Genomic DNA, 25,294 nt, shown 5'->3' with positions numbered 1-25,294 from the left:
TACTGAAAATGGACATATATCCAGCTAGACTAGCCTGGTCAACAAATGTAAAATAAAATAAATAAATAAAATAAAATAAATAATGTGTGCCTCTGCCTCCTGCCTAGCAGTTCCACCAGGTAGTTAACATCACTTATCTTTCTTACCACCTTGTAGGGTCCCTCCCAAGCTGCTTGCAACTTGTATCTGACAGGAATGAGAACCATTACCTGCTGCCCCACAGCATACTCTCTAGCTTGAGCATTCCTGTCATACCACACCTTTTTCTGTTGTTGGTCTGCCAGGTTCTCCTGGGCCAAGCCTGTGAGTTCCGTGAGCCTTGTCCTGAGGCTTAGGACATATGCCATAAAAGAATCCTTGTGAGATTCACACTCACTTTCCCACTCATCTCGCATTAAATCCAGAAAGCCCCTCACCCTATGCCCATACAGCAACTCAAAGGGTGAAAAACCTGTTGATTCCTGGGGAACCTCTGTGTAAGCAAACAACAGATGGGACAAATATTTGTCCCACTCCCTCCTAAACTGGTCTGCAAATGCCCATATAATGGACTTGATTGTAGAGTTTAACCTCTCTATAAGACCATTAGTCTGGGGATGGTAGGGGGTGGTCATCAGGTGCTTCACCCCACAGGACTTCAACAGACGAGCCAGCAGGTCTGACATGAAATTGGCACCTCTGTTAGTCAGTATTTCTTTTGGAAAACCTACCCTGCTGAAAATCTCTAACAAAGCACTTGCCACCATTTCTGCCTCAGTGGAGGACAGAGCCTCTGCCTCAGGGTACCTTGTAGCATAATCCACTATCACTAGGATATACTTTTTCATATGGAGCTTGGGGTAATCAGAGGCCCCACAATATCCATAGCTACCCTTTGAAATGGCTCCTCAGTGACAGGCAAAGGTATCAAAGGAGCTCTCACCTTGTCTCCTGCCTTGCCTACCTTTTGGCACTGCTCACAGGTTCTGCAGTACCCTGTTACATCTCTGGAAATCCCAGGCCAATAGAAGCTCTGCATAATATGTCTCTTTGTACATTTTATGCCCATATGACCCGCAAAGGGAATATCATGGGCTATGGCTAGAAGTGCCAGACAGTAGGCTCTAAACACTAACAACTGCTATACCCTCTCACCTTCTAGCCCTCCCTCAGGTGTCCACTCTCTATACAGTAACCCTTTGTCCCAGGATACAGAATACCCCTTCCCTTGAGAATCAGATGCCTCACTAGCTACCTGTCTCAGGCCTTGCAATGTAGGGTCTGAGAGCTGAGCCTGTCTCAACTCTCTGTTTGTAAGCCTTCTGAGCTCCCCTTCCACAGGAAGTCTGGCATCCTCTGACAATGGTGCCTCACTGTCAGCCTGGGTACTACTACTCACCTTTACCTTTGCAGTCCCCTCTGTCTAAGGGAACATCAGTACCCACAAGCAGCTGTGGCTCACCTTCAGTTTCACTGCTACAGAGTAGATCCCTCCCTGAAGTAACCACATCAACAGTCCTGGCTGCAAGTTTGCAGTCTGTCTGGGTCTCCCCCAGGCTACCAGACCCACAGGCTTGTCTCCTAGCCTGACTGTGTGTAACTGCATAAGCACATGGTACTGCTTCATCCAAATCCTTCCCTATCAGGACATCTGCAGGATGGTAGTTTGGTACCCTTTTTGTCTCAAGACAACCTACTGTTGACATTCTGTCTTTCCCACATAGTGGCTCTTTCACCTTTTGTTCCCCACCTTGCCTCTGTGGACATCTGTATGCCACATGGCCCCAGTGGTTGCACTCTAAAATGTAACCCTAGGTCCCAGATGTGTACCTGGATTAGTGGCTTCCCCTGCTACTGGCAGATTCTGTTGGGGCAGTCTGTGCTGCCCACCATGGGTTCCTTTAGACCCATGAGCAGTATTGGGGGTCCCTTTCCTGTGCAGGGATGCCCTGCTTGCTAGGTATAGGTCTCCCTCCTTCCCCGACTCATCTGAAGGAGCACATTGTCTATCAGCTAACCAGATCCTAGTGTCCTCAGGCAAAGTGCTAAGGGCTTGTTCCCTCACTAAAAGGTCTGCCAACCTTCAGAAGTGGTGATCTGACATCCACTCACCCACCTATGAAAATAAGTGTTCAGTTCAGCAACATATTCACACACACTTTCATCTGACTTGCGTCTATGCTCACAAAACTTTTTCCTATAAGTTTCAGGTGTTAGCTTAAAACATTCTAACAAGTGATTTTAAACAGCAGTATAATCAAAATATTCACAATCAGCAACTTTAGAGAACTCAGTTACAGCTTTACCATGGAGTAAGGGGGGCAGGAACTGTACCTAGAGCCGTTGGTCAACATCATATTGTTTACATACCCTCTCAAACATATGAATGAAACTATCAAAATTATCCCCCTCTTAAACTGTGGAAGAAATTTACTGACCTTTTGTGCTTCTGGGGTCCCGTTACTCCCTTCCCCATTACCTCCATAACTCTGGTAAAGAGTCAGTATCTCCTTCTCATGCTGCCTCTGCCTCTCCTTTTCCTCATCTTCCAGGCATAGCAATTTCTCATTCTCCTCAGGCTGCAACCATCGCAGTTTCTCCTTGTCCTCACTCTCTAGATGTCTCAGTCTCTCAGCTGCTTCTTTTTCCAAATGCCTGGCCTCCAACTCAAGTCTCTTTAGCTCCAGATGGATTTTTAAGTCCTCTGCAGAAAGGTTGAGCTATCCATTATCTGAGTGTGGTACGTCTCCACTGCCAGTCTGATCATCCTCCTGGTTGCTCTTCTCTGATGCAGCTGTGACCAAGGCTGCAATAAGGTCTGCCTTAGTCAGGTTTCCATGCACTAGTCCCCTAGCCAGGCACATCTCAGCCAGCTGGCTCCTTGTCAGCTTTCCATACTCCTCTGCTGCCTGCTCTCTCTGACTAACTTTTTGTTGTGTCTTTTGGCTTTTCCCCGGTTAGGGGTCGCCACAGCAGAACTCCGGTCCGCTAATGATTGGCAGTAGATTTTTACATGCCGAGTTGCCAGCCCTGATGCACAACCTTCAATGAAGGTAGCCCATTCCCGCATGTCTCCATACAGAAGACGCTCTAGCTGAGAATTGGACAGGACAACGTCTTACTGTGAGGTGACAACTTTACCGCAGCACCACCACCGCAGTCTCTCTCTGATTAACTAACTAAGCTAACTAAATAAATAAAACAATTGTGATCTGAACTCCGAGTATTCACTGCATGGCTGATTTAGAGTACAGAAACACCTTCAGTGATCACTGTACACAAGCTACAGGAATTCACTCTACCCATACCACTACAAACCAATTAATATTTGCCAACCAGTTAATATGTGGTGTGGATATCCCACCATTGCCAAACAATTAATATGTGATACCCGTGCCCTGGCCCAGCAATCAAGGAGCCTCAGTTCTCACCACTAACACCAGTGAGGGGCGTCCATATAGGGAAAGGATGATAAATACACACACAGTAAGGTACAATTTCCCTTAAGAGTACACAGAGATCACAGTCATTCTGGGTCTGGTTTCTCCCTTTCTCTCCAGGTCCCTAATAAGACTCCCCACTGGCACAGCTATAAGATCCAGATCTCAGCTTAGTGGTTAAGCTAAAACCTCCATCACCCTCTCTGTTCAACCAGTGTTTCGTATCCCTGCCCAAGTAGCTGACACATACACACTTTGAGATAAGAGTTATATACAACCACACAGACACTCCTGGGAAAGGCTAGCACAGGTTCTCCAGCCATGCCCCTTTTACCCAGACTATATGGTAGAATTCACTGCTACCACCCAGCTAATATTTATCAGCTACTCAAAGGTCCTTATTAAAGGGTGTCCAATTATTACTGTGCAATATCATTATCCAAATAGTAGTGCAAGACTTATTTGGAGTGGGTTAGTACAGTATCACTATATACATGCAATGTACTCTTAGAGCTTAAATTATCTCTACACAAAACAGCCACAGTTGAATGGTTTAAACATATTTAATAATAAATAATAAAAACATAAGACAATACTTCTTACTACATAGTGCTAGTCAAGAGTTCAGACATCACAGAGAAATGTTTAAAATAACACAGTAGAAAAGTTCCGACATCACAGGAAAACACTTAGTCTAATCTTTTTAATTCATAGGTTAGTACTAGGCTACCTTCCCTTTCAGGCCATGTTGGGCCTAGCCAGTTACCCCATGTGAGAATCAAACCATGCACCTTGTGTCTGTAAGGTAAACACCTTAACCATTAGGCCAACCCCCCCCCAGCTATTTCTAAGAGAAACACCTAAGTCTAAGATCCTATTTACGTATAGACACAGGTGGTGCTGAGTTTGATGTTCTCAAGATAAATGCTCTCATGCTCTCATTCTTTCTGTCCTAAAATTGATAACACAATACCACTGATTCATTTCAGATTACATCATTTCTTTCTGGTTCCCAGGCTAACAGACTCTCAGAGGTTAATGGCCCCTTTGATCTTGCAGCTGGTCAGAAACCAGATCAATAAAAGAAATTATCCATGCAAATTCTAGCCATTAACTCTGGCCTCAAAAACAATAGGCAGAATTCCTTCATCCAGACATATCGGCTCTGAGTTTTGACATCAAAGAATTGACTTGTCAGTTTTGTTACAGCAGAGTGCATTGTTGTTATATTTTTGCAGTTCCACATCTAACAGCATTTTTTTCCCATTTAAGAGAACAAGCCTGTGGCTTATATTAATATTTAGAACAACAAATCTAAAAATAAATAAAATAAATAAAAATATTTAGAAATGACATAATTATCTACAAAATTCTATCTAGCTAGGCTGGAAGCCTTCACCTGTCTTCACATTTGTATTTAAAAAGAAGCATGTTGGACATGGTAAAGAGGCTTGTATTTATACTTAAGTCTAAGTGATTTTCTTGAATAATGGTCTGTGGCAGATGAACAGTAAGGTTTATTTATTCAGTAGTGGAAGGAAGATAGGTGGGCAAGAAGGGCTAAAAGAGAGGTAATGCTAATGTTTTGAAGTAGCATTACATTAGAAGTGGGTTGTGTATTAGTTGAGGTGGTAAGTAGTTGAGTTGTAGAGGGTACATAGAAATGGATAAGGTAATGATATTGAAGCACATGGGAGTAATTATTTTGAGCTGGATTAAGTAGCTGGGAAATAATCTGTAGGAATGAAATATCAAGGGGTAGGGAGGGGTGTAATTATTTAGTGATCCAGTATTGGTTGTGGTTGAGGGTGTGGGAAGTAGTAATTTATGGTGAGAGTTTTGGGGTGGAGACAGAATGGTATATGTCAGGTTGAAAGTGGGGTGGTGAGATTGGGAGTGGGGTAGGGGAGTGGAATGAGCTCGAGCAAAGTAAGGCAAATGGAATGGGCTGGGACGACCCTGAAGGCCAGAAGAAGACAAATAAAACAATCTGCCCAGCAAATGAAAGATAAATTTGTAACTTGTTTTTATTTTAGGCTTTTCCTGAGAATCAACTGTATGGGTGAAATAATTCACTTTCAGTTAGGTGTATTAGCCTTAAAGCAGGCTAAATTCTGACTAAGGTTTAGCACTATTAACCTAGTAGGAATGGAGTTGGGTTGCAGCTGCTGGCATGAGTAATTTACAGGAGTCAAGAAAAATAAAATCTACACTTTAACTTCTAGTGTATTTCCCAGAACTTTGATGATTTCTTTTACAGGAAACTTGCAAGGGCAGAATGATCCACAAGTAAGCAGAAATATTCATCCTTTGTCAGCAGGGAAAGAGACTCTGTACTGCTATGGGCGATAGTCTCTGAACAGTGGAAAAAAGGAGAGAAAAAATTATTTCCTAAAGACCAGATTCATAGGTTAGTACTAGGCTAACTGTCCTTGCAAGCCTAGCCAATTATCCCTTGTGAGAATCAAACCCTGCACCTTGTGTTTGTAAGGCAAACACTTTAACCATTAGGCCACCCTTCCAACCTAAGAATATCTTCAAAGTTTCTATAGCCACAACTCCATGTGGCTGCTGCATTGATTGCTCATAGTTAAACTCCTATCATCTTTTTTATCATTGTTGTGCTTGTTTATGCACTTTTCATAAAAAGCCTTTATTCATTTACTTTCGTTTAATTACAAGTTTCAGGTCTGAGTCTAAAGCTTCAGGTCTAAAGTTTGACACTAAGTTTCAGGTCTAAAGCATGACACTGGGTTGATGAAGGAAAAACCTAGCACAGTTTGCTTCATGAGACCATTTTTGAGGAAGTATTCACCTGTGGCTCTATATAGAGGGTTAAATGGAATATTCAATACTGAGGTTTGAATGTTATACATTTTTAATATATTCGAGTGTAAGTTTTTCTGATAGTTGTTTATTCATCATTCCTCCCCTACACCATTTGGCCCAGCACACATTGTTACACCAATGGATAAAGGGACTCCAAAATCTGTCATATGCTGCCAGATTGAAGAAACTCCAGCTCTATTCAGTCGCATACCGTCTGCTCAGAGGTGACATGTGCCTGACATACAAGGCCATGTCCAACCCGGAATTAATGGACATGCTCCACCTCAAAAAATCCAAATCCATCAAAACCACTAGAGCAAGTGACTTAAACCTTAGCACGGATATAAATAGGACGTGCTGGAGGGATAGATTTATCACTCAGAGACTCCCTATGCTGTGGAATAAAATCCCGGTCCATGTGAGGCAGAGCACCTCGCTGACTCTGTTCAAGAGAAATCTAGACCTGTGGATGGGAGATCGTAGGTTTACCCCGGAAATCATCTCTGTGTCACTGCTGGACAGAGGCACAACAAACTAATGGGCACAGTATTTTTTCATATAAGGGGTGGCGTAAGCCACAAAAATTTGGGCTAGGCTTATAAATGCCTTAGGGCAGATAGCCTAGTATAAACCTATGAACCTATGAATCTTGGCCTCCGTCAGGCTACCCCCAGCTGACCATCACCATCTTCTCCTACTCTATCCATTGGCCATATTCTCATGCCTCTATCATGCGCTGGCATTTCACACCTCATTTGCTTAGCTCATTATGCTGACTAAGCAGGAGTACAAACCTCATTGATTGATTTTCTAAAAACCCAGGATCTATCAGTTCTTGCTACACACCACTACTACCTAGCTTCCCATTTGACAGTCCCTCTCACCTCTTCACCCTATCAGAATACACTCCTTTTGTGACTATTCTAATGAATACCTCACTGAATATATTTCAGTTGTATATAAGTAGGAGAAAAATCTAAATGTGTAATAACAAGAGCACTCATCTGTCAAAAGTGATGCTGTCAAATGGAATGATTTAGTAAACGCTTCAATTTGGAAAGAAGACTCTTTGACTTTTATTTTAGCTTGAGAACTAGGGACTACATGCTCCGTTTTTGTTTTGTTATTGTTCTGACCGTACTTATTACACAGATTTCCTCAGAGTGAGCCCTTATCAACACATTTATTGCTGGTGTTTCTAATTTAAAAAATAGACTAGCAAAAGACTGAGGGTTTTGATAAAGTGGGGACAGAGTGTACAGTTATACAAAGAAGGGCAGTCTGAGACAGTATCAGAGGATTACAAGGTAGTAAAGTAAAGCTTTAAGGAGACAGTGTATCAGAAGTCAGAGACAGTGCAGAAAATCATTACAAGTTGGGACTGAAAAGTGCCTGTTAGATAGTAGTAAGGAAAATAAGACATTCAGCAATTCACCTTACAAACAGATAATATTATTTGCTTAGCTGTCAGTCAGCATAAATGTTTCAGCATACTAAGATTTTTATTTAAGTGACTGAACTTACTACATCATTAGCAATTAATTATAGGGTACATACAAGAACATCTATGTCATTTTGAATATTGGAGCAATGCTACACATCAGTTCAGTATGAATATCAGGTAATAAAATAAAATTAAAAATGTCTACTCACTGATATGTTAAATGCCAGTAGACTTCCTTTCCTGAAGACCACATGCTTTCATCATTTATTTATAGCTCAGGTTCATCATTTGCTTATAGCCTAGTTTCTTTTGCAAAGGGAAAAAAAATAAAATGCCACTGCCATACTATGTGCAGAACTTCATGCTTGCCACAATCTCTGGAAATTAGATGTGCAAAGTGCATAATAGCTTAAGCAGATGGAAAAACATGTTTAATAACAGCTGGGTGCTACTGCAACATCACAACTAACATTTTAGCTATCAATTACTGTGTGAATTCATGAAACCAAGAGCAATAAGTCAAACAGCATATGGCTGTTAACCAAGACTCAGCAGAAGCATAAGACTCTGGACACTAATACTGTCGCAGAAATAGTATTTTAGTTAGCAGTTAGAAATATAGCTTCTTGGTTCTCAAGAAATATAGCTTCTTACCACAAGAAACTATTGAATTCAAATATATATGGCAGTAATCCAGCAACTAGTTATACCTCAGGAAAATTTAGAGAAGACACATAGCATCACGGGGCATAGCCATTAATGTTTGAGCACTATTGGCATTCTGCAACAGAAAACATGTGCCCTAGCACAACACATAGACCTACAGATAGTAGTGTAGCAGGTACGCACCGATAAATGGTCGTATAAGTATTGTATAGAAAAATAAACATCCAATCAAACAAGTAGAAACAACAGCAATGTTTTTCTTGCAATTAACTTATAGTTTGTAGTTCTACAATTGTTGTGATCCATTACAGGTGACCAGAGTGCTGTTGTACAACTCTAAAGAAAGGGAGGAACTCTGTTGCTGTCCCCATCCTGCAGACCTATAGTATATTGTATGAATAATATGGTCGAAGTCTCACACCATGGCTCTGATATACAGTACCATCTACAGGTAGTACAGTCTAGAAATCAGTACAGAGGATTAAGATTAGAAACTGTTAATGAGATCCTTCCAGTGGTAGATGGTTTGATTCTCTCTGTCTTCATATGTCTATTGTATGATTTTGAACAAGTCTCTAAACCAATCAGTGCTTTGGGCTAGGCTCCTCAATGGTCTCCATGACCACATGCCTAGTAGCAACATATGAAGCTCTATATGCAATCTCAGCAAACCCAAATTTCAGCGGTTGCAGCAATGATGGAGAAGGATTTGGCTACATGAAGTTAACCTATTGGTATCATTTTTGCAATAGTGATTTGTATAGTTTGTCATGTACTCTTAGTAAATGTGGCATTTGATTCTCCAAGTCAGGACTGAATGCAGTTCAATAACATGTTAACTTTCCATATACTAGTAAGTGTCTGATTACCTGGCTTGATAATTATAAAAATAAATGAATAATAACTGTTCTTCCTTCTTAGCCAAGCTACAAAGGAGAGGTAAAATAGAATTATTCTCTTTCTTTTTTTTCTAGTTGAATAGTGCAAATGTGATACTGAAGTCCTCAGTTTTATTCGCTTGCTCAGTGGATGACACACACTCCTCAGAAATGAATTAGCAGGTATACACAGCACTACATGAGATCCAGAATCTGGTATTATCATTTATAAAAGCTTCAGGCAGCAGTGATACCAGTTCAGTGTTGAGGAAGCCACTAAAGCAGCAGTTAACATATGACTATGCAGCTGTAAACTAATTCTTATCAGGTGGTAGACAGCTGTGAATATTCCATTCAGAAGTTGCTCTGGAATTTTTGTGATACATTTTTGAAATGTGAAACTGAGAATCTTGCCACAGGCCTCTTTAGGGTCACTTGCATATTCCTGCAAGGAACATCTGTCTGCATTCTGACATCTCTTTATAATGAGGCTATGTCATCTGACAACATGGTTGTGACGCATGTATATGTTCCTTAGTACACCTAAATGACCGAAATGTATCAAACAGATGAAACCCAAGAAATCAATTAAGCATTTGCAGCATGTAGTTCAACTGATCTCTGTGCAGTTAACTGAAATCAAACTTTTTTCATTTAGCAAACAATAAGCAGTCATTTTTCAGAAGAAAAAAAATGAAATTGAAGAGAACAGTCCACATTTCATTTCTTCTGTCCTTTAGCAATAATATATTATTAATTGATCATTTCTATTTTAAACACATTTGTCACTGATGATGTTACATCATCTCAGAAGTTGTTAGTCTTCTATGTTTTGAAATGTTTAGTAGTGAGTCTGCTATAGAAATACAAACTATAATTCAAGACTTCTTCTTAATGTTATTGTTGTGTCTTTCAGCTTTTCCCGGTTAGGGGTCACCCCAGCGGAACTCCGGTCCGCTAATGATTGGCAGTAGATTTTTATGTGCCGAGTTGCCAGCCCTGATGCACAACCTTAAACGAAGGTACACCCATTCACGCATGTCTCCACACAGAAGACGCTTTAGTTGAGAATCGAACAGGACAATGTCTTACTGTGAGGCGACAACGCTACCACAGCACCACCACCGCAGTTCAAGACTTCTTCTTAATAATAGAATGAAATAAAGCTTGATGGATTAAGTGACTGACAGAATAAATTATCCAGCAGCTATGATGAAAGAAAAACTAGTAACCTTCCTTACTTTATGAAAATTTCACCAGAACACCTTTTTATAAGGTAAAAGTCTAAAAAGACAGTCTAGCTTACCTTTCTGTAGTTGGCTCGGGCATCTTTAAACCTACGACTCAGGCTTCCAACTCGATCAATGATAAGCCTCCACCCAAGATAGTTCTGTAATGTGCTATGCAGGAAAAAAAAAGAAACACCTAGATGTGATTGGCTAATATTCAAGGGACAAAGGCACAGAACATAATTCATTTGGAAACATGCTGCTGTTATAGTATATGAAAAACAAAGATGCTGTTAGTGTTATCGATACCATGGCTATGGACGAGAAGATTGAGATGAGAATGCTTAGTAAGTATACGATTTGGAGCACAGTCTCATTATGTCAGTGGTACAAAATTGTTGACAAATTTAGTAGAAGATCTCTGCTGTGTTTCAACGGTAGGTAGTGACAAGTTTAAAGAATAAAGGCCTAGTGACCTGATGGGTGTTATCTGGATCAGCTATGCATCAAATTAGTAGGGGGCACAGTATTCTCAGATGCACACCAATGCTGTCGTTGTAGTAGTGACGTAGGAGAAGCTGGATCAAGAGGAAGATGCTAAGAATGTAGGTAGGTTTACCACTGTACTTACTGGTCACAAAAGACAGAGTCTCTATAACTAGTAGTTTAAGAAGAGAATGTTGTAGTATGCTGAAGACTCCATCTTCTTTGCACAGTTTTTTATTGAACCTTGTTCCTTCGTCAGTAACCTTCCTGTATCTAGGGTCCATGTTTAGTGTGTGTTAAGATCATGTACTGAAGGTATCTGTGTAACTGGTGACTTTGGTTCAGTATATCTCTGTGACTTTTTTACATTGGCGTATACAGCTAGATAATGCCCATGAACTCTTTCCCATACTATTAATTACAACTATTAACTATAACTAAGACCCCTTAGCACTTCCTGCCCAGCTATTGAACACTCTGTATGTTGCCCACAGTCCATGAACCATATCTGAGATGAAGTCCCTTTCAATTAAACAGAGCAGTGTTAAACTTGAGGATATCAATCATTTTTCTGTTAACTGGGATACTTACATTACTACTACTAATATTAATTTGCTCAACAGTTCCTTGACTTCATTAATATAAATTCACTAGACTAGAATGTAAGGTCCCCTATGACAGGATCTAATATATTACACTTGATCATTACAAATGTAGCACTGTTTGTTTCCTTTGTTGGGATTGACCATCAAACAGTGATCCTCACTATTAGAACTCAGACAAAATCAGTCACAAGCCCTGTCATTTTCTGATATTTCTCCAAAACAAATGTGATCCACTTATATAATGATCTGTGGAGTTTCAAGTCCACTTCCCATTGAAGACACAATAACAAGCACTGCTATTTTCATGGAGGGCTTTTACCTTTTATTTTATTAATAATTTTGTTGACCAGGTTAGTCCCACTAGGCTAGTAGCCTCTCTTCTGGGGAGAGCAAAGGTGGTAATTTGGCCAGTGCATCCAGGAACTTTCCATACTCTTTTTGACTGGGCAGTGGGAGCTTTTACATCCACCTGAGCTACCATCAACTGAGGCAGATGGGGCCTCAGTTTAACATCTCATCCAAAGGGCGACACACTCAGGAGTGCAGCAACCCCTTATGCTGCACAGCGGTATTAACAATCCATCTATCTGGTGTGGGAAAAAGTGAGTGTGCTACCTGTTACACCATTGACACTTAATACCTGCGTCAAAACTATGGTCATTATCTGTAACAAAAAACATCCTAAATTTTGGAAAAAAACTTTTTTCTAGAACCCTAGCATAAATAAGCTTTATAACAAGAAAAGCTCCTCTCCCTACATAGCATCTGGAAAAATCTACACCTCAAAATTAAGCTCACACACTTAAGCAAAGATCTTAGAAACAAAATCAAATCTCCCAAGGCCAAGAATGAATTTAAAGTTGCATCCTCTGTTGAATACGATCAGAAATCCTTCTTCAACTATATTAGGGACTTTAAAAACAACACTCAGAACTGGTCTGAGTTGATACATAATGGCTTTGCTTCCTTTTCCCTCTTTCTCCACCCCAAGTCTATCTAATCTACATATGTCTGTTCCTTTGTCAGCCTCCTTCTAAACATCACTCCTGAAAAAGTCCTAAAGGTTCTCACAGTGGAGAAAAATAATACTTCAGTAGGGCAATACAATGTGCCTGAGTGCTTCACAGCTAGCATAAGGCACTGTCTTAATGACCTACTCCATAATCTGTTCAAATTCATTCTCTCATTTGGCTTTATGCCTGAGGCTTGTTCATCTGTAGTGGTCATGCCCCTACATAATCATGGTAACTATAGAACCATAAGTCTCAGAAGTCTTATCTGTAAGTCAGTGAGATGCATCATTAAGGACCTCATAAACATGGACATTGGCGGCTAACATTCCTCAGCCCAAATTGGTTGGATTTGTAAGGGGCAGATGCAGTTGCTTAACCTGGTTAACTTCTTTCAAAAATTCACTGAGGTGCTGGAGGATGTCACTTCACACAGCTTAGTTAGACCCATCCAAAGTTTTGAAACCATTCCTTCCTTACTCAGGCATCATAGATACACTTATCAAGCTAAATATCAAACCTTATGTTGCCCAATGGAATGTAATCTGGCTCATAGCCAGATCTGGGTTGGGAGGGTGGCCTAATGGTTAAGGTGTTTGCCTTACAAACACAAGGTGCAGGGTTTGAGTTTCACGAGGGATAATTGGCTAGGCTTAAAATGTCTCGCAAGGGCAATTAGCCTAGTACTAATCTATGAACCTATGAATCTCAGCAAATCAACACTAGCTGCACACCACTGGTGAATCCCAGAGCTTGGTGCTGGATCTGGTCATGTTTAGTATTTACATTGTTGATGTCCAAGCTGATATTAAAGGCAATTAGATGACTAAGTTGCCACAACAGTCAGGAAATCCTTCTATGTGGCACACCTCATCACTAAGGGCTTTTCATCCAGGAAAAAAGGAGGTCATTGTCCCACTGTACTCATCCCTCATTAGACCCATTATAGAATAATTACCCATTTGTATGTACCTCTGTAAGACACATGCTGCACAACTGGAAAGAGCAGAAATACCAATCAAAAAAGACTCACAGGCCTAAAGCAGATGCCATACGCTGACCACCTTAAAAAACTCCAGCTATACTCTTTCACATATCGTCTACTCAGAGGCGATCTCTGCTTAACATACAAGGCCATGTCAAACCCAGAGCTGTTGGACATGCTACACTTAAAGAAATCCCAATCCGTCAGAACCACATGCTCCAGCGATCTAAACCTTGTCATCACAATAAACAAAACATGCTGGAGGGATAGGTTCCTGACCCAGAGACTCCCCAGACTCTGGAATAGATTGCCCATACATGTCAATCAGAGTGCCATTTTGGCCCTCTTCAAAAGGAACCTTGACGACTGGATGGGAGAAAGGAAATTCACCCTGGGGATCATGTCAGTTACACTGCTAGACAGGGGTCCAGGGAAGTAAATAGTGTGGGAAGAAATAGCCAGGGAATTGTTATGGCTAGGCATGTATAGGCCCTAGGGCTGATAGCCTAGTACCAACCTATGAACCTAGAGCCACCAACTTTTCTAGGTGAGACTCTAAACTTCTACAAGATGGTTTAACATGCACAAACAAATGGTGCTGTGATCATGGTATCTTGCCAAGTCCCAAAAAATGTCAGACTGTACCTTTGGCAAGCAGGAATACCATTGTTTTTGGCATATTACTAGTACCCCCACTCAAAACAGACACAGCTGTCAGAGAAGTGGGTACATTTGTTGAAAATGAGCTTTACTTTGACCAACATATAGATATGACTGTTGGGAAAAATCCTCCCATCTAACCCAGATGATTATTAAACATATTTCATCCAGGACTAAGGATATCATCATACCTATTCTACTTATCCCTTATTAGGCCTACAATTGATTACAGTGCTTCATTTGGTCCATCTAAAAAGACCCCAGTTTCCTTACAAAGAAGATTATTACATATGCAGAACAGCTTAGAACTTATTTCTCTTGCTGTCTCATGCAGACTCCATAAATTGACCTCTTCCTAAACTACAAGGCCTGAGATGACCTTGTCCTGAACAACCTCCTTCATATCTGCAGAACTGGCAACACCATGAACATATATGATAATTACCGTAACCTTCAATATAACATACACCGACTGCTGGCAAGATAAGTACCTCACTCAATGAATTCCCCCCCCTTTAAATGCAAACTGGATGATTGGAATCATAGCAACAAATACATTCCACCATCTTGCTTAAAAAACACTCAAGAAATGGGGTAGCAAGTAGTGGGAATTCTATTGGTTCAACCACAAATGATATATAACTGTTTAAGTGTCTAACAACAAATTTTGACATATGCGATTAAAGGCATTCAACATGCTTAACTGTAACCATAAGAAAGCATAAGAAGCTACAATACTGCCTTCCAATAAAGTGAATTCAAAATAGTATTGCAGAAATAATTTAAAGAAGAGACTGGATAATATGAACAGATGAAGTTCTGTGGTGTAATGAATGAAATATTATGGAAGCTTCACCACTTAATATGAAACTCATCCTAGCATAATGATTAACATATAAATATACATATATTTGTAAATAAACTTACTTGCGTATTACTTTTTTCTTTGCAATGCTTACTTTAAATGTTATATAGTTCTATCTTTTATCACTAAATGTGTATCTGCTGTGAAAAGATGATGAGTTGAAAGCTTTTAAATGCTTTAAGGTTCACTCTCACTTGTGCTTATCAGGAAAGGTAGCTAATTCCACAGAAATGTGATGTGAAAGTTAAAAAGACATCTGCTATTGTTTTTGTTGATGACTTAGGAAACATATAGGACCACAGCACCTTTAAATAGAGATCCAAATCACGAAGCACTCAACAAGTATTTAATAAAGTCTTAAATACAGATCCAGGCACAAAAAGGTGATGGAACTTGAAACATCCTGCTACAACCCTGGCTCTGAAGTTCTGAAGAAACTGAAGTTGGGTAAATTCCATTTCTGGTATCTTCTGGTAGACAGCACAGCAGTCCAGACATAATAATACAATTGCATGGGGATACTTTTTGCCAACTTCTCATAAGAAATTGTTTGATCTGGATGATATTTTAAATTATAAGTAATATGTACAGATAACTGCTGATAGCTGATCCTTTAATGCCACTGCATTGTAAAGTGCAGCACCCAGATAAAAACATTGATGATCTGCAGAGATTATAAGACATTTTAGGCATGGAATCTTTGATGAGTTAATTGGCAGCATAAAGAATTACCCCTATGCAAGTGAAATAGGATTTGTAACAGCAGCTGTAACTAGCACAAGGGGTAGATAAAACAGATATCAGTTTGTAAGCTAAGTGAAAGCATATGCTTGGTAGTTGGTGCAGAGGTTTAAAGTTGACAGCTGTAGTTCCTTTGGTACAAGGTTTAATTCCCCAAGTCCTCATTTGCCTAGTAAGTGACCTTTAGCAAGATGCCAGATACCTCTGAAAAGGGACTGTGCAAGATGCCAGATGCCTCTGAAAAGGAACTGTGAGTCCAGTAGGTCTACCTTGTTAACAAATGGGTATTATTGTTATTATTAGTATTATTATTATTATTATTGTTATTATTATTATTATTATTATTATTATAGTCAGTATATGCACCAATTGTGGTATACTGGTACATCTTTACTGGAATATGAACCCGTAACCCATATGCTCAGTTCTAACCAACAGTGTGATGTTCTGGCAATAAGGCTAAGTATGCAGTCTGCTGAACCACTGGCTAGCATAAAAAGTCAAAAATCTGATCTCTAAGAACCTCATTAGAACTTGTACTGGACTAGGACTCACAGCCAGTATGTAATCATCATGGCCTCGCCATCCTAATATTTTCCTTCTCAAAGTCTGAAATCTTAAGCTAATTTATAGTTTTCTTCTTCTTAGAGAAAGTATGATGCTCTTCATTTTTGATAAAGCACAATTAAAAAGAAGGACGTACAGCTGAATGAACTTACCAGATTGTCTGTCTGAAAAAATCTGTACAGTTCGCGATCTATAATGGACTGCACACTTTAGTCAGACCCATAAGTACGACTGCACTGTGGAAATCTGTCAGGACAGGAACTCTTTCTTTATTCAAGATTTTTAACTAGCCTCTTTTAGCACTACATCATTCTTATTAATTTCATTCACTCTTATTCTAATGAACAAAAGGTGAGTCTCTTAATTCTAATCTTCTGTAATGTTCCAGGAACCAAAAGGGAAAGAATTTTAAACTGGAACTGGACAACTATGTGCAGGAGCCTCAAAGTGTCAAGACAGCATATATTACAGGCTGTTATTCAGTAGTTAGGGATCTTAACATCCAGGAGAATTATGGGTATTACTGTATGCAATGCACTGGAATTTAGAACTCATGCTTTAGTAACTAAAACTAAGTAAATGAAGGTGGTTGGATTGATTCTTAAAAATTTCTCATTAAGAAATCCTGCATTTTGGACTGGGCTATTTCTGACATTTGTAAGGCCAGTGATAGAATACAACTCACTGTTTTGCATTTATAATAAATGCAACTTGCTCATTCTTGAAAATATATAGCCTAAATATTCAAAGGGAATTACATCTATTAAACATTTTTCTTATGATTTAAGACTTCAGAATGTTATACTTTTTTTCTATTAGTCATAGGCTAATAACAGGGAAAGTTATGTTTGGCTTTTTGGGCACTCGAAGGATTCTATAATTTAATGGCTACTGAGTTGCTAGAAATCAAAATTAATTTTAGTGAAGGAAACTGCACATAAAGCTAAAATTTGTTGGTACTTACGTATTATTGCAACCAGGTTCCAAATATGTCTAAGTAATGCTGGGAAAATGTGAAACCACATCACTTCTTAAATTATTCTCTTAAGTTAATGTACTGACACAATTAAACGGGTCTATATTACGTGATCGAATGATCACAAAAGCGAATGCTCTAAAGAGTGAAAATGCAGCACATCTAAACCATTATTGCCCCTACACCCTCCGCTAAATATATATATATCAAATCCAAGACCGCACAACAGTGAGAAATGGGCAAATATTGCATTCTTCACTGTACCGTGATCCCGCAAAAAGCACTTTGGTGTGCTGCATTTTCGCTCTTCAGAGCGTTCGCTATTGTGATAATTCGATCACATAATATAGACCCAGTTAAACAGATATTATACCATGACCCCCCATTAATATTCCAAAACGTGCACGCTGATTGGCCAGCATGCACATTGTAAATCGACTTATACTAATGGAAAAAGGTCCCGTCGCCCGGACTTTTTCCATTAGTATAAGTCTTTTTAAAACTGTCTCGCTATGTTAAAGGAGTTTAACATAGCGACACGTTTTAAAAAGCAACCAAGATCTCCGTTGCTTTTTTTAAAGCTGTCTTCGCTATGTTAAACCCATTTAACATAGCGTAAAAGACGAGAAAAAGTTAACGGAGAAAGCAAGATCTCCGTTGCTTTTCACTATGTTAAATGGGTTTAACATGGCGAGACAGCTTTAAAATAAACGGACATCTCCGTTGCTTATTTTAAAGCTGTCTCGCTATGTTAAACCCATTTAACATAGCAAAACAGTAAAAAAGCAACGGAGATCTTGCTTTCTCCATTGCTTTTGGCCTCAGCTCTGATGTACTGCGTAGGCATGCGCAGTACATCAGAACTGCCACTGATACCAGACAGCTGCGGAAGGGCAGCAAAGAGGCGTTATACAATGCCATTATTTAAGAAAAGTAATTGTTTCTTTTCTTAAATAATGTCATAGTATAATAACAATAACCCACTTCTGGGTGTGGGTAATGCGGGATTTACCCACGGTTGTCTTTGTTTGGTCCCTCGGGCTTTGCCCTCGGGACCAAACCACGCCAACCATGGGTAAATCCCGCATTACCCACACCCAGGCGTGGGTTATTGCTATATTCTACAATGATGCTGGTAATGACAAGAAATTAATTTTTGTGTGGGTTAAAGTCTACATTGTCTGTAATGAGGGACTGTGTTTTAACTGCTCTCTCATAAATAAATGACATTTCCCTGCATATTTAAGCACAGGAAGCATAGACCGTATCACAAAATATTTCTCATGCAACTATATTTAAATGTAAAATCACTTTAGGCAATTTGTACATGACAACACTGAGTATAATAAAATGAGTAATAAAGTAACTTAGTTGCTTAGCCCCTGGTTGCATTAACAAGTTTTGTCTGTCTTAATCCCTCCTAAAATTTGTAATTCACCATCATTTCTCCAAACGTCACATTTAATGACAATAATTACAGTTAAAATACTTCAAAAAAGTATATTAATTCACACACTGTCAACAACTCAAATTAATAGTCCTACTATTTAAAAGTCTCACTGATTATCTCTGGATTTCTCGGTGATTTGTTGAGAGCTATGCACAAAAATATAATACAAACTTCTCATGAGCATCACACGGTTAAACAAAATGTAATAAAATGGTTTTCTGGCATACATTCGCCTACTTTTATAGTATTTCACTGATATTACAATACAGGACGACACAATAAGACATGTAAAAAGGTAATTTCTCATTGCTTACTTTACACAGCGGCACTGGCTTTTTCAGGAAAACAAGACTTTAACTACGCAGTACTAGATTACTATCAACCCACCCCGTGCAAGTGTGTAACCAGAAAATTGTGTTTTGTACTCATAAACAATTTTTACTGCCCATTGACCCACCTGCCATCTGAAAACATCTTTCAAGATGTTGACCCCTTAGCAGTTAATAAATGAACGATAGTATGTCATCTTTTGAACTGGATCCTGGTTGCGTTAGTACATAAGTACTAATATGTCTTTCAAGCCACACATCAAAACAATAGCTCATAAGTTCCTTACTCATCTCAAAGTTGCTTACAAAATATCCCATCTCTTAACCAGAGAAGATAGGCAAGCCATAGCCCTCAGTGTCCTATTACTTAGGCTAGAATACTCATGCCCAGTCACTATTCTACATTCTCAACAGAATAGACACCGCCTACAAAGGGCAGAAAATAAAATACTATGCTTTATTTATATGAGCATCACTGCCTTACCATAGCTTAATCAAACTGGTTACCAGTTGAAGCTAGAACAACATTTCGGCTAGGTGTCTTTACCTTCTTTACCTTTAAGTTACTTGACAAGCTCCATTGCCAACCTCTTAAACATTGCATACAATTTTTTGAGTCAAACTAAGGCTTCAGGAATACAGATAACTTCCTTGGGTAAGACCATCCTATACTCTACTACAACTGAAAAAGCAGCTGTAAAATTAGCATGAGAATGCTTGAACAAATTACCTAAAACCCTCAGGTATGACAATTCTATAAAAATGTTCAGGAAAGAGCTGAAAAAGCATCCAGAGATGCTCCATGTCAGTGTTTTGACAACCATAGATAGTCCACCTACTCATTCTACCTCATTACCTCACTCTCTGATTTTTCCTCCATTTCCACTCACCTATGGCTATTCTCCACTACTATCCAGCCTTCACTAAACTCTTTTTCATACCTAAATTAGAACCAGTCATCTTCATTACTTAGCAGTATCTCTCAATTCCTTCTTTCATTCCCTCCATCATCTACAATATTTTGCTGATACCAGTTATTTCCAAAAATTCCTCTGTTATATCAAAGTATATAAATCACTGTCTTACCTGGTAGTACCTGTAAAGTTCTTCTGCATATCCCTCCTTCATTTTTTATTATTTTGTAGATACCAGTAATTGCAATGTTCTGCTATTGTATCTAACTATGTATGCCACTATCCTATCTTGCATGTCTTGCACATATTTTGCACATATTTTGTATTTTTACATCCATATAAGAAAAAAAAAATGTTTCTACTCTGAAAATACTGTCAATTTGGTACAGTAAATTTGCCTTCTAGGCTCCTGTCAATCCTTTAAAGGGTCTTTGGCCCAGTGTGCTCACCAAGTCAATAAATAAATAAATAAATAAACACATTAATAGATGGCATACCAACTAACCCCAGAATCTGCATTCTAGATAGCCTTTTGACCCATACTCAGTTTTAGAAACAAATGATAAATGAAGCAAGCAAACTATATATTCCACTTATAATGACTGACTAAAGTGACCACAAAAGATAGCAAAAAGGTTTGGAGAAATCCTCTTTTTAGCAGTACGCTACTGCAACAGATTTACCTAGCCATGGAGAGAGCCTGGTTAAAGCTGACAGATGACCCAACTCCGTGATACCATTCTTTCATGCAATGTCTGACATGAAGAGATTTATATAGTATCTTCTTCTTATATTCCTTTGCATCACTCTCTCATTCTAACTGGTATATTAATAATATAATCACATTTTAGAACTTTTCCATTTATTTTTGATATTATTCAATGAGTGTTGCATGTTTTCAACATTCAGAAATCAAAAATGAGTGATCATTATAAAGAGAGCCTCATATACAGAATATCAATAAGAAAATGTAGTCTGACACACCATATATTGACTACTGCATCTTGAAATATTTTAAACTTCTTCACTAAAACTGAAATTTAAAGCAAGTGAAAAAAGACAGCACCACAAACTCAGTAAATGAAACCGGCAAGTGAGCAGTAACACGTACAACCAGGAATTCTCCCACGAAGCAGATAAATACTGTCAGACAAAGTATAGCTTGAACGCAGCTTTATTAATAAAAATAAAAGCGTTTTCGCTGTCAGTACAAGCTGGCAGCTTCCTCAGAATACACATAAAAACAGTTGGCGCCAAAGCAAGCTACTATAAAATAGAATCAAAATAAGGAGTGTCATAATGACATCACTACTTCCTTATCCAAAATTTAAAGGCATCCTAACAAAAGCGCAAGTTGCAAAACTTTTCAAACCACTGAAAAACAGTAATGTGAGATATTGTGCAATGAATGCTAATACATACAAGTTCAGTAAACCCATCGAATACCACACAGAAATATATATTTAAATCTGTAAAGATAAACTATTAAAAAGGCTATTAAAAATGTCAGTGTTTAAAATTAATACCAAAATCACTAAACATACAACTACCTACATAAAATAGGAAACATAGAAAAATTGATGGATAAAGAATATTGGACAACCCTCTTAAAAGGTAAACTATTAATCACTTCTTAATGACAAAGATATACTATATACTATATATGTAAATATCTTAACAATCAACAAGGATAAATATATACATATTATCACTGGCTTTACAAAAAAGTCAGACATCCCTATTTGGTGTAACTTCTCATTTTTAATATCACTGAGATGTTACAGTTGTCATTGAGGCCCGGGCAATGGAAGGCGTTAAGCTTGATCTGCCATTCCAATTCACGTAGTTCCAGTAACAATGACAAAGGCCCCCCTCTAATACTGATCGGGATGTGATCAATACCCATGAAATAAAATTTATGTTCAGCTTGTACTGACAGCGAAAACGCTTTTATTTTTATTAATAAAGCTGCGTTCAAGCTATACTTTGTCTGACAGTATTTATCTGCTTCGTGGGAGAATCCCTGGTTGTACGTGTTACTGCTCACTTGCCGGTTTTGTTTGCTGAGTTTGTGCTGCTGTCTTCTTTTCACTTGTCTTGTCTTCATGGCTTCGGGGAGATTGAGCAGTCCCAGTACCCCTGCTATCTTCAGATCGGAAGGTGCACCACAAGATGACAACGACCGGAATACTGATACAGACTTGAATAATATCCTGTTAGCGCTGTCACAGAAAATGGACGCTTTACATTCTCGGATGGAGGCGCTTGAAAACAGCAGCTCCTCTAGTCTCCCATCGAATAGCATACCAGCTGGACAACGACCGTTCATTGGCTCTTCTACTTCGGTTCCTTCTGAACCAGTTGTTCGCCCCCGCCAAGTTCCAATAAGAGACCCAGAAGGCAGGGACAGTTTTGGGGAAAACTACGACTCACAGAACAGGGAGCTTATTGGCGTTCCGTCCATCTCCCAGTGGATCAACAATTTGGATGCATTCGCATTTCCTGGAGTGAATGCCATTGAACGACCGGCTTCTACTGGTGAGTCACATTCCACATCAGTTGATTCGATCACGAATAATTTAAAAACACTTGATATCAAACTCGTTAAATTAAAAAAACTGCAGTTGGAAGTATCCTACTTCCAACAATGCCTCAACGAGAAGGTTGTGCCTAAGGGCCTTCGTTCTTCTTTCTCCCCTTCTGGTCTCATTCAGGGGGCCGACTTTTTGTCTGATTTGGTTACACTTTTTGAAAGACAGGGGGCTCAATTATTGGAATTACTTATTAAGCATTACTCTCTGAATATTACTTGTTTAACAGAGGAAGTTAAACTATTGGACAACAATATTAAATCTGACATTCAATTCCTTCGATTCAAATTTGATTATGATAGAATCTTTATCAGTATCGAGGGGCTAATGACAAGACTAAAACAGAACAAAATTAAAAAGCTTAACAGAGATAGAGTTGCTTACAGTCAGTCTCGTGCATACCCCAAACTCCAACCAGGGCCCAATATCGGGCTTGATAGTTTTGATGGGGTTGAGTCTGAAGGGGTACCTTCAGGTTCTGGTAATCATCCTGCTGACCGTAACCTACCTGTCTCCAAACCTAAACGTTCCAACAGACTGTATACTAAGTCAAGCAACAATAATGACAGGTTTAAGAATAACCATTCTGACTCTGGACCTAATTCTGGTAATAACAATTTTTTAGGACAAACTCCACAACGACCTTACCAAACGAGGAGCCGGACCAGGAACAACTAAATTCTATGTCGTATAATGTAACATCGGATAACTTTGTGTCTCCTTCGTTATGTATCCAACACAACATGAATGGTGATTTTACTATTTACAACTTTTCTGATGTTACTCTGGCACCTGAACTTGTTGAAATTATGTCCCGTGGTAATACTTTTGTACCCAGTTCTGACTTTGACCTCACCAAAACTATCTTGGATTTAAAATGTTACACCAGGAAGTTAAACTTGGACTTAATTTTCAACAACTCTATGGCTCCATCTATGGCCGAGTTGAAGGTTCCGAGTACCTTCAACCCTCCCTTGCATTCTGGGTTAAAGGTCTTTGAAAATGTCTGTGAACTGGACATTAGACAACTAAAGTACACCAATAATAGGTCCAAGGGTAACTATTTCCAGAACATTACCTTTGACCAGAGAAAGGCATTATCTGATTTCAAATTACTTCCTGTCCGGACAATTAAACCTGACAAAGGGGGAGGACTTGTGATTTTTAATAATAGTATGTATATTGATAAAATGTCTTCTGTCTTGAATTCTCCAGCTTACTGTCCCTCGTCCATCAGTGAAATGAATGGTAACAATAGGAGAATTAGGGGTTACCTCAGGGACATGTTCCTGGAAGGGAGAATTGATATGGATCTTTACAATTTTTTGGATATCTCGTTCCCAAAAGTGCCAATGATGTTTGGCATCCCCAAGATACATAAGAATCTTGAGAACCCACCCATGAGGGCACTTATTGATGGAAGGTTTTCAATGACGTACAATAGTTCTAAACTTATTGACCACATCATCTTAAAATATTTAAAGAAAATACCGTCCATCTGTAAAGATTCTTGGTCTTTCCTCAGTAGTATCAACAGCATTGAACACAATCATGACCTTAACTTCCTTACAATAGATGTGGTTGATTTATACACATCGATACCACATCAGGAAGCTACCGAGTGGGTAGGGTTAAAATTAGAAGACTTGGGTGCCACAAAAAATGAAATTAGTATAGTCACAGAACTGCTTGGTATAGTCCTTGATACCAACTTTTTTATCTTCAATGATAAAATTTTTTTACAAAAACAAGGTATAGCCATGGGCTCCCCCTGCGGAGCCAGTGTGGCTAATATATTCATGGCCTTTTGGGAAACTAAATTAATTTTATCAAATCTTACCTTTAGTGGTCAGATATGCTTCTACACACGTTACCTGGATGATATTTTCATCTTGTTTAAAGGTAACGAAGCAGAAGCTATGTCCCTAGTGGACTACATGAATCACACCACCCCCTTTCTGAGTTTTACATCTACTTTTTCTACTAGTACAATTGACTACTTGGACGTGAACCTTAGGAAGGATGACGACAATAAGATGTACCATTCCAAAGTTTTTAGGAAATCTACATATTGCAACTCACTTTTACATTTTTCTAGTCAGCATCCTTTCAAACAGAAAAGGGCCATTGTTAAGGGCCAGCTGGTCAGAGCAGTACGTATGTGCAACTCTGACTCAGCATTTAAGGAAGAATGCCAGTTTCTTAAAAATCAATTTTTGAATAGAGGCTATCCTAATTCACTGGTCGATGAAATTATCATCGAAATTGAAATAAAGAAAGCAGAAGGCTTTTTCAAACCCCTTTTAAAGGTCCAAGCTGTCTTGGTTACAGCTGAAAATTCAGCTGTCCATATGGATTCTATAGATGATGTTTCCCACTTAGCTAGTAGTGGCAGGTTTGACAACTTAACTAATTGCAAGTCTGCCACTAGTTTTATCACAGCCTTTAGCAGTGACGCAGGGAGAATTTGTAACATATTGAAGAAAAACTGGGATTTCATCAGGAATGATATCCACCTTTTCGAAAAACTGGGCCCTTTCCCTAGGGTGGTGTTTAGAAAAGGAAGGAACCTAAAAGAACTCTTGCAACTAAGGCAGGAGGTCAACTACATCAAATGTAAAGGCTCCACTACCTGTGGTTCATGCAATTG

The 25,294-nt window shown here is 39.0% G+C and overlaps 1 protein-coding gene across 3 annotated transcripts in view; it reads right to left on the bottom strand.

Annotated features, from left to right (window-relative positions):
- Positions 1-25,294, bottom strand: part of MMEL1 (membrane metalloendopeptidase like 1) — a 1,737,390-nt gene that overhangs the window by 523,881 nt on the left and 1,188,215 nt on the right. For all 3 annotated transcript variants that reach the window (XM_044062979.1, XM_044062980.1, XM_044062978.1), the window contains exon 12: positions 10,543-10,636. In XM_044062979.1, coding sequence (XP_043918914.1) covers positions 10,543-10,636 — 94 coding nt within the window. The remainder of the gene's footprint in view (positions 1-10,542; positions 10,637-25,294) is intronic.

This window comes from Protopterus annectens, chromosome 2.part1 (genome assembly GCF_019279795.1).
Source record: "Protopterus annectens isolate FY-2018-M chromosome 2.part1, PAN1.0, whole genome shotgun sequence".
Lineage (NCBI taxonomy): Eukaryota > Metazoa > Chordata > Ceratodontiformes > Protopteridae > Protopterus > Protopterus annectens.
The sequence above is the reverse complement of the archived record's forward strand: the minus strand, read 5'-3'. Positions and strand labels throughout refer to the sequence as shown.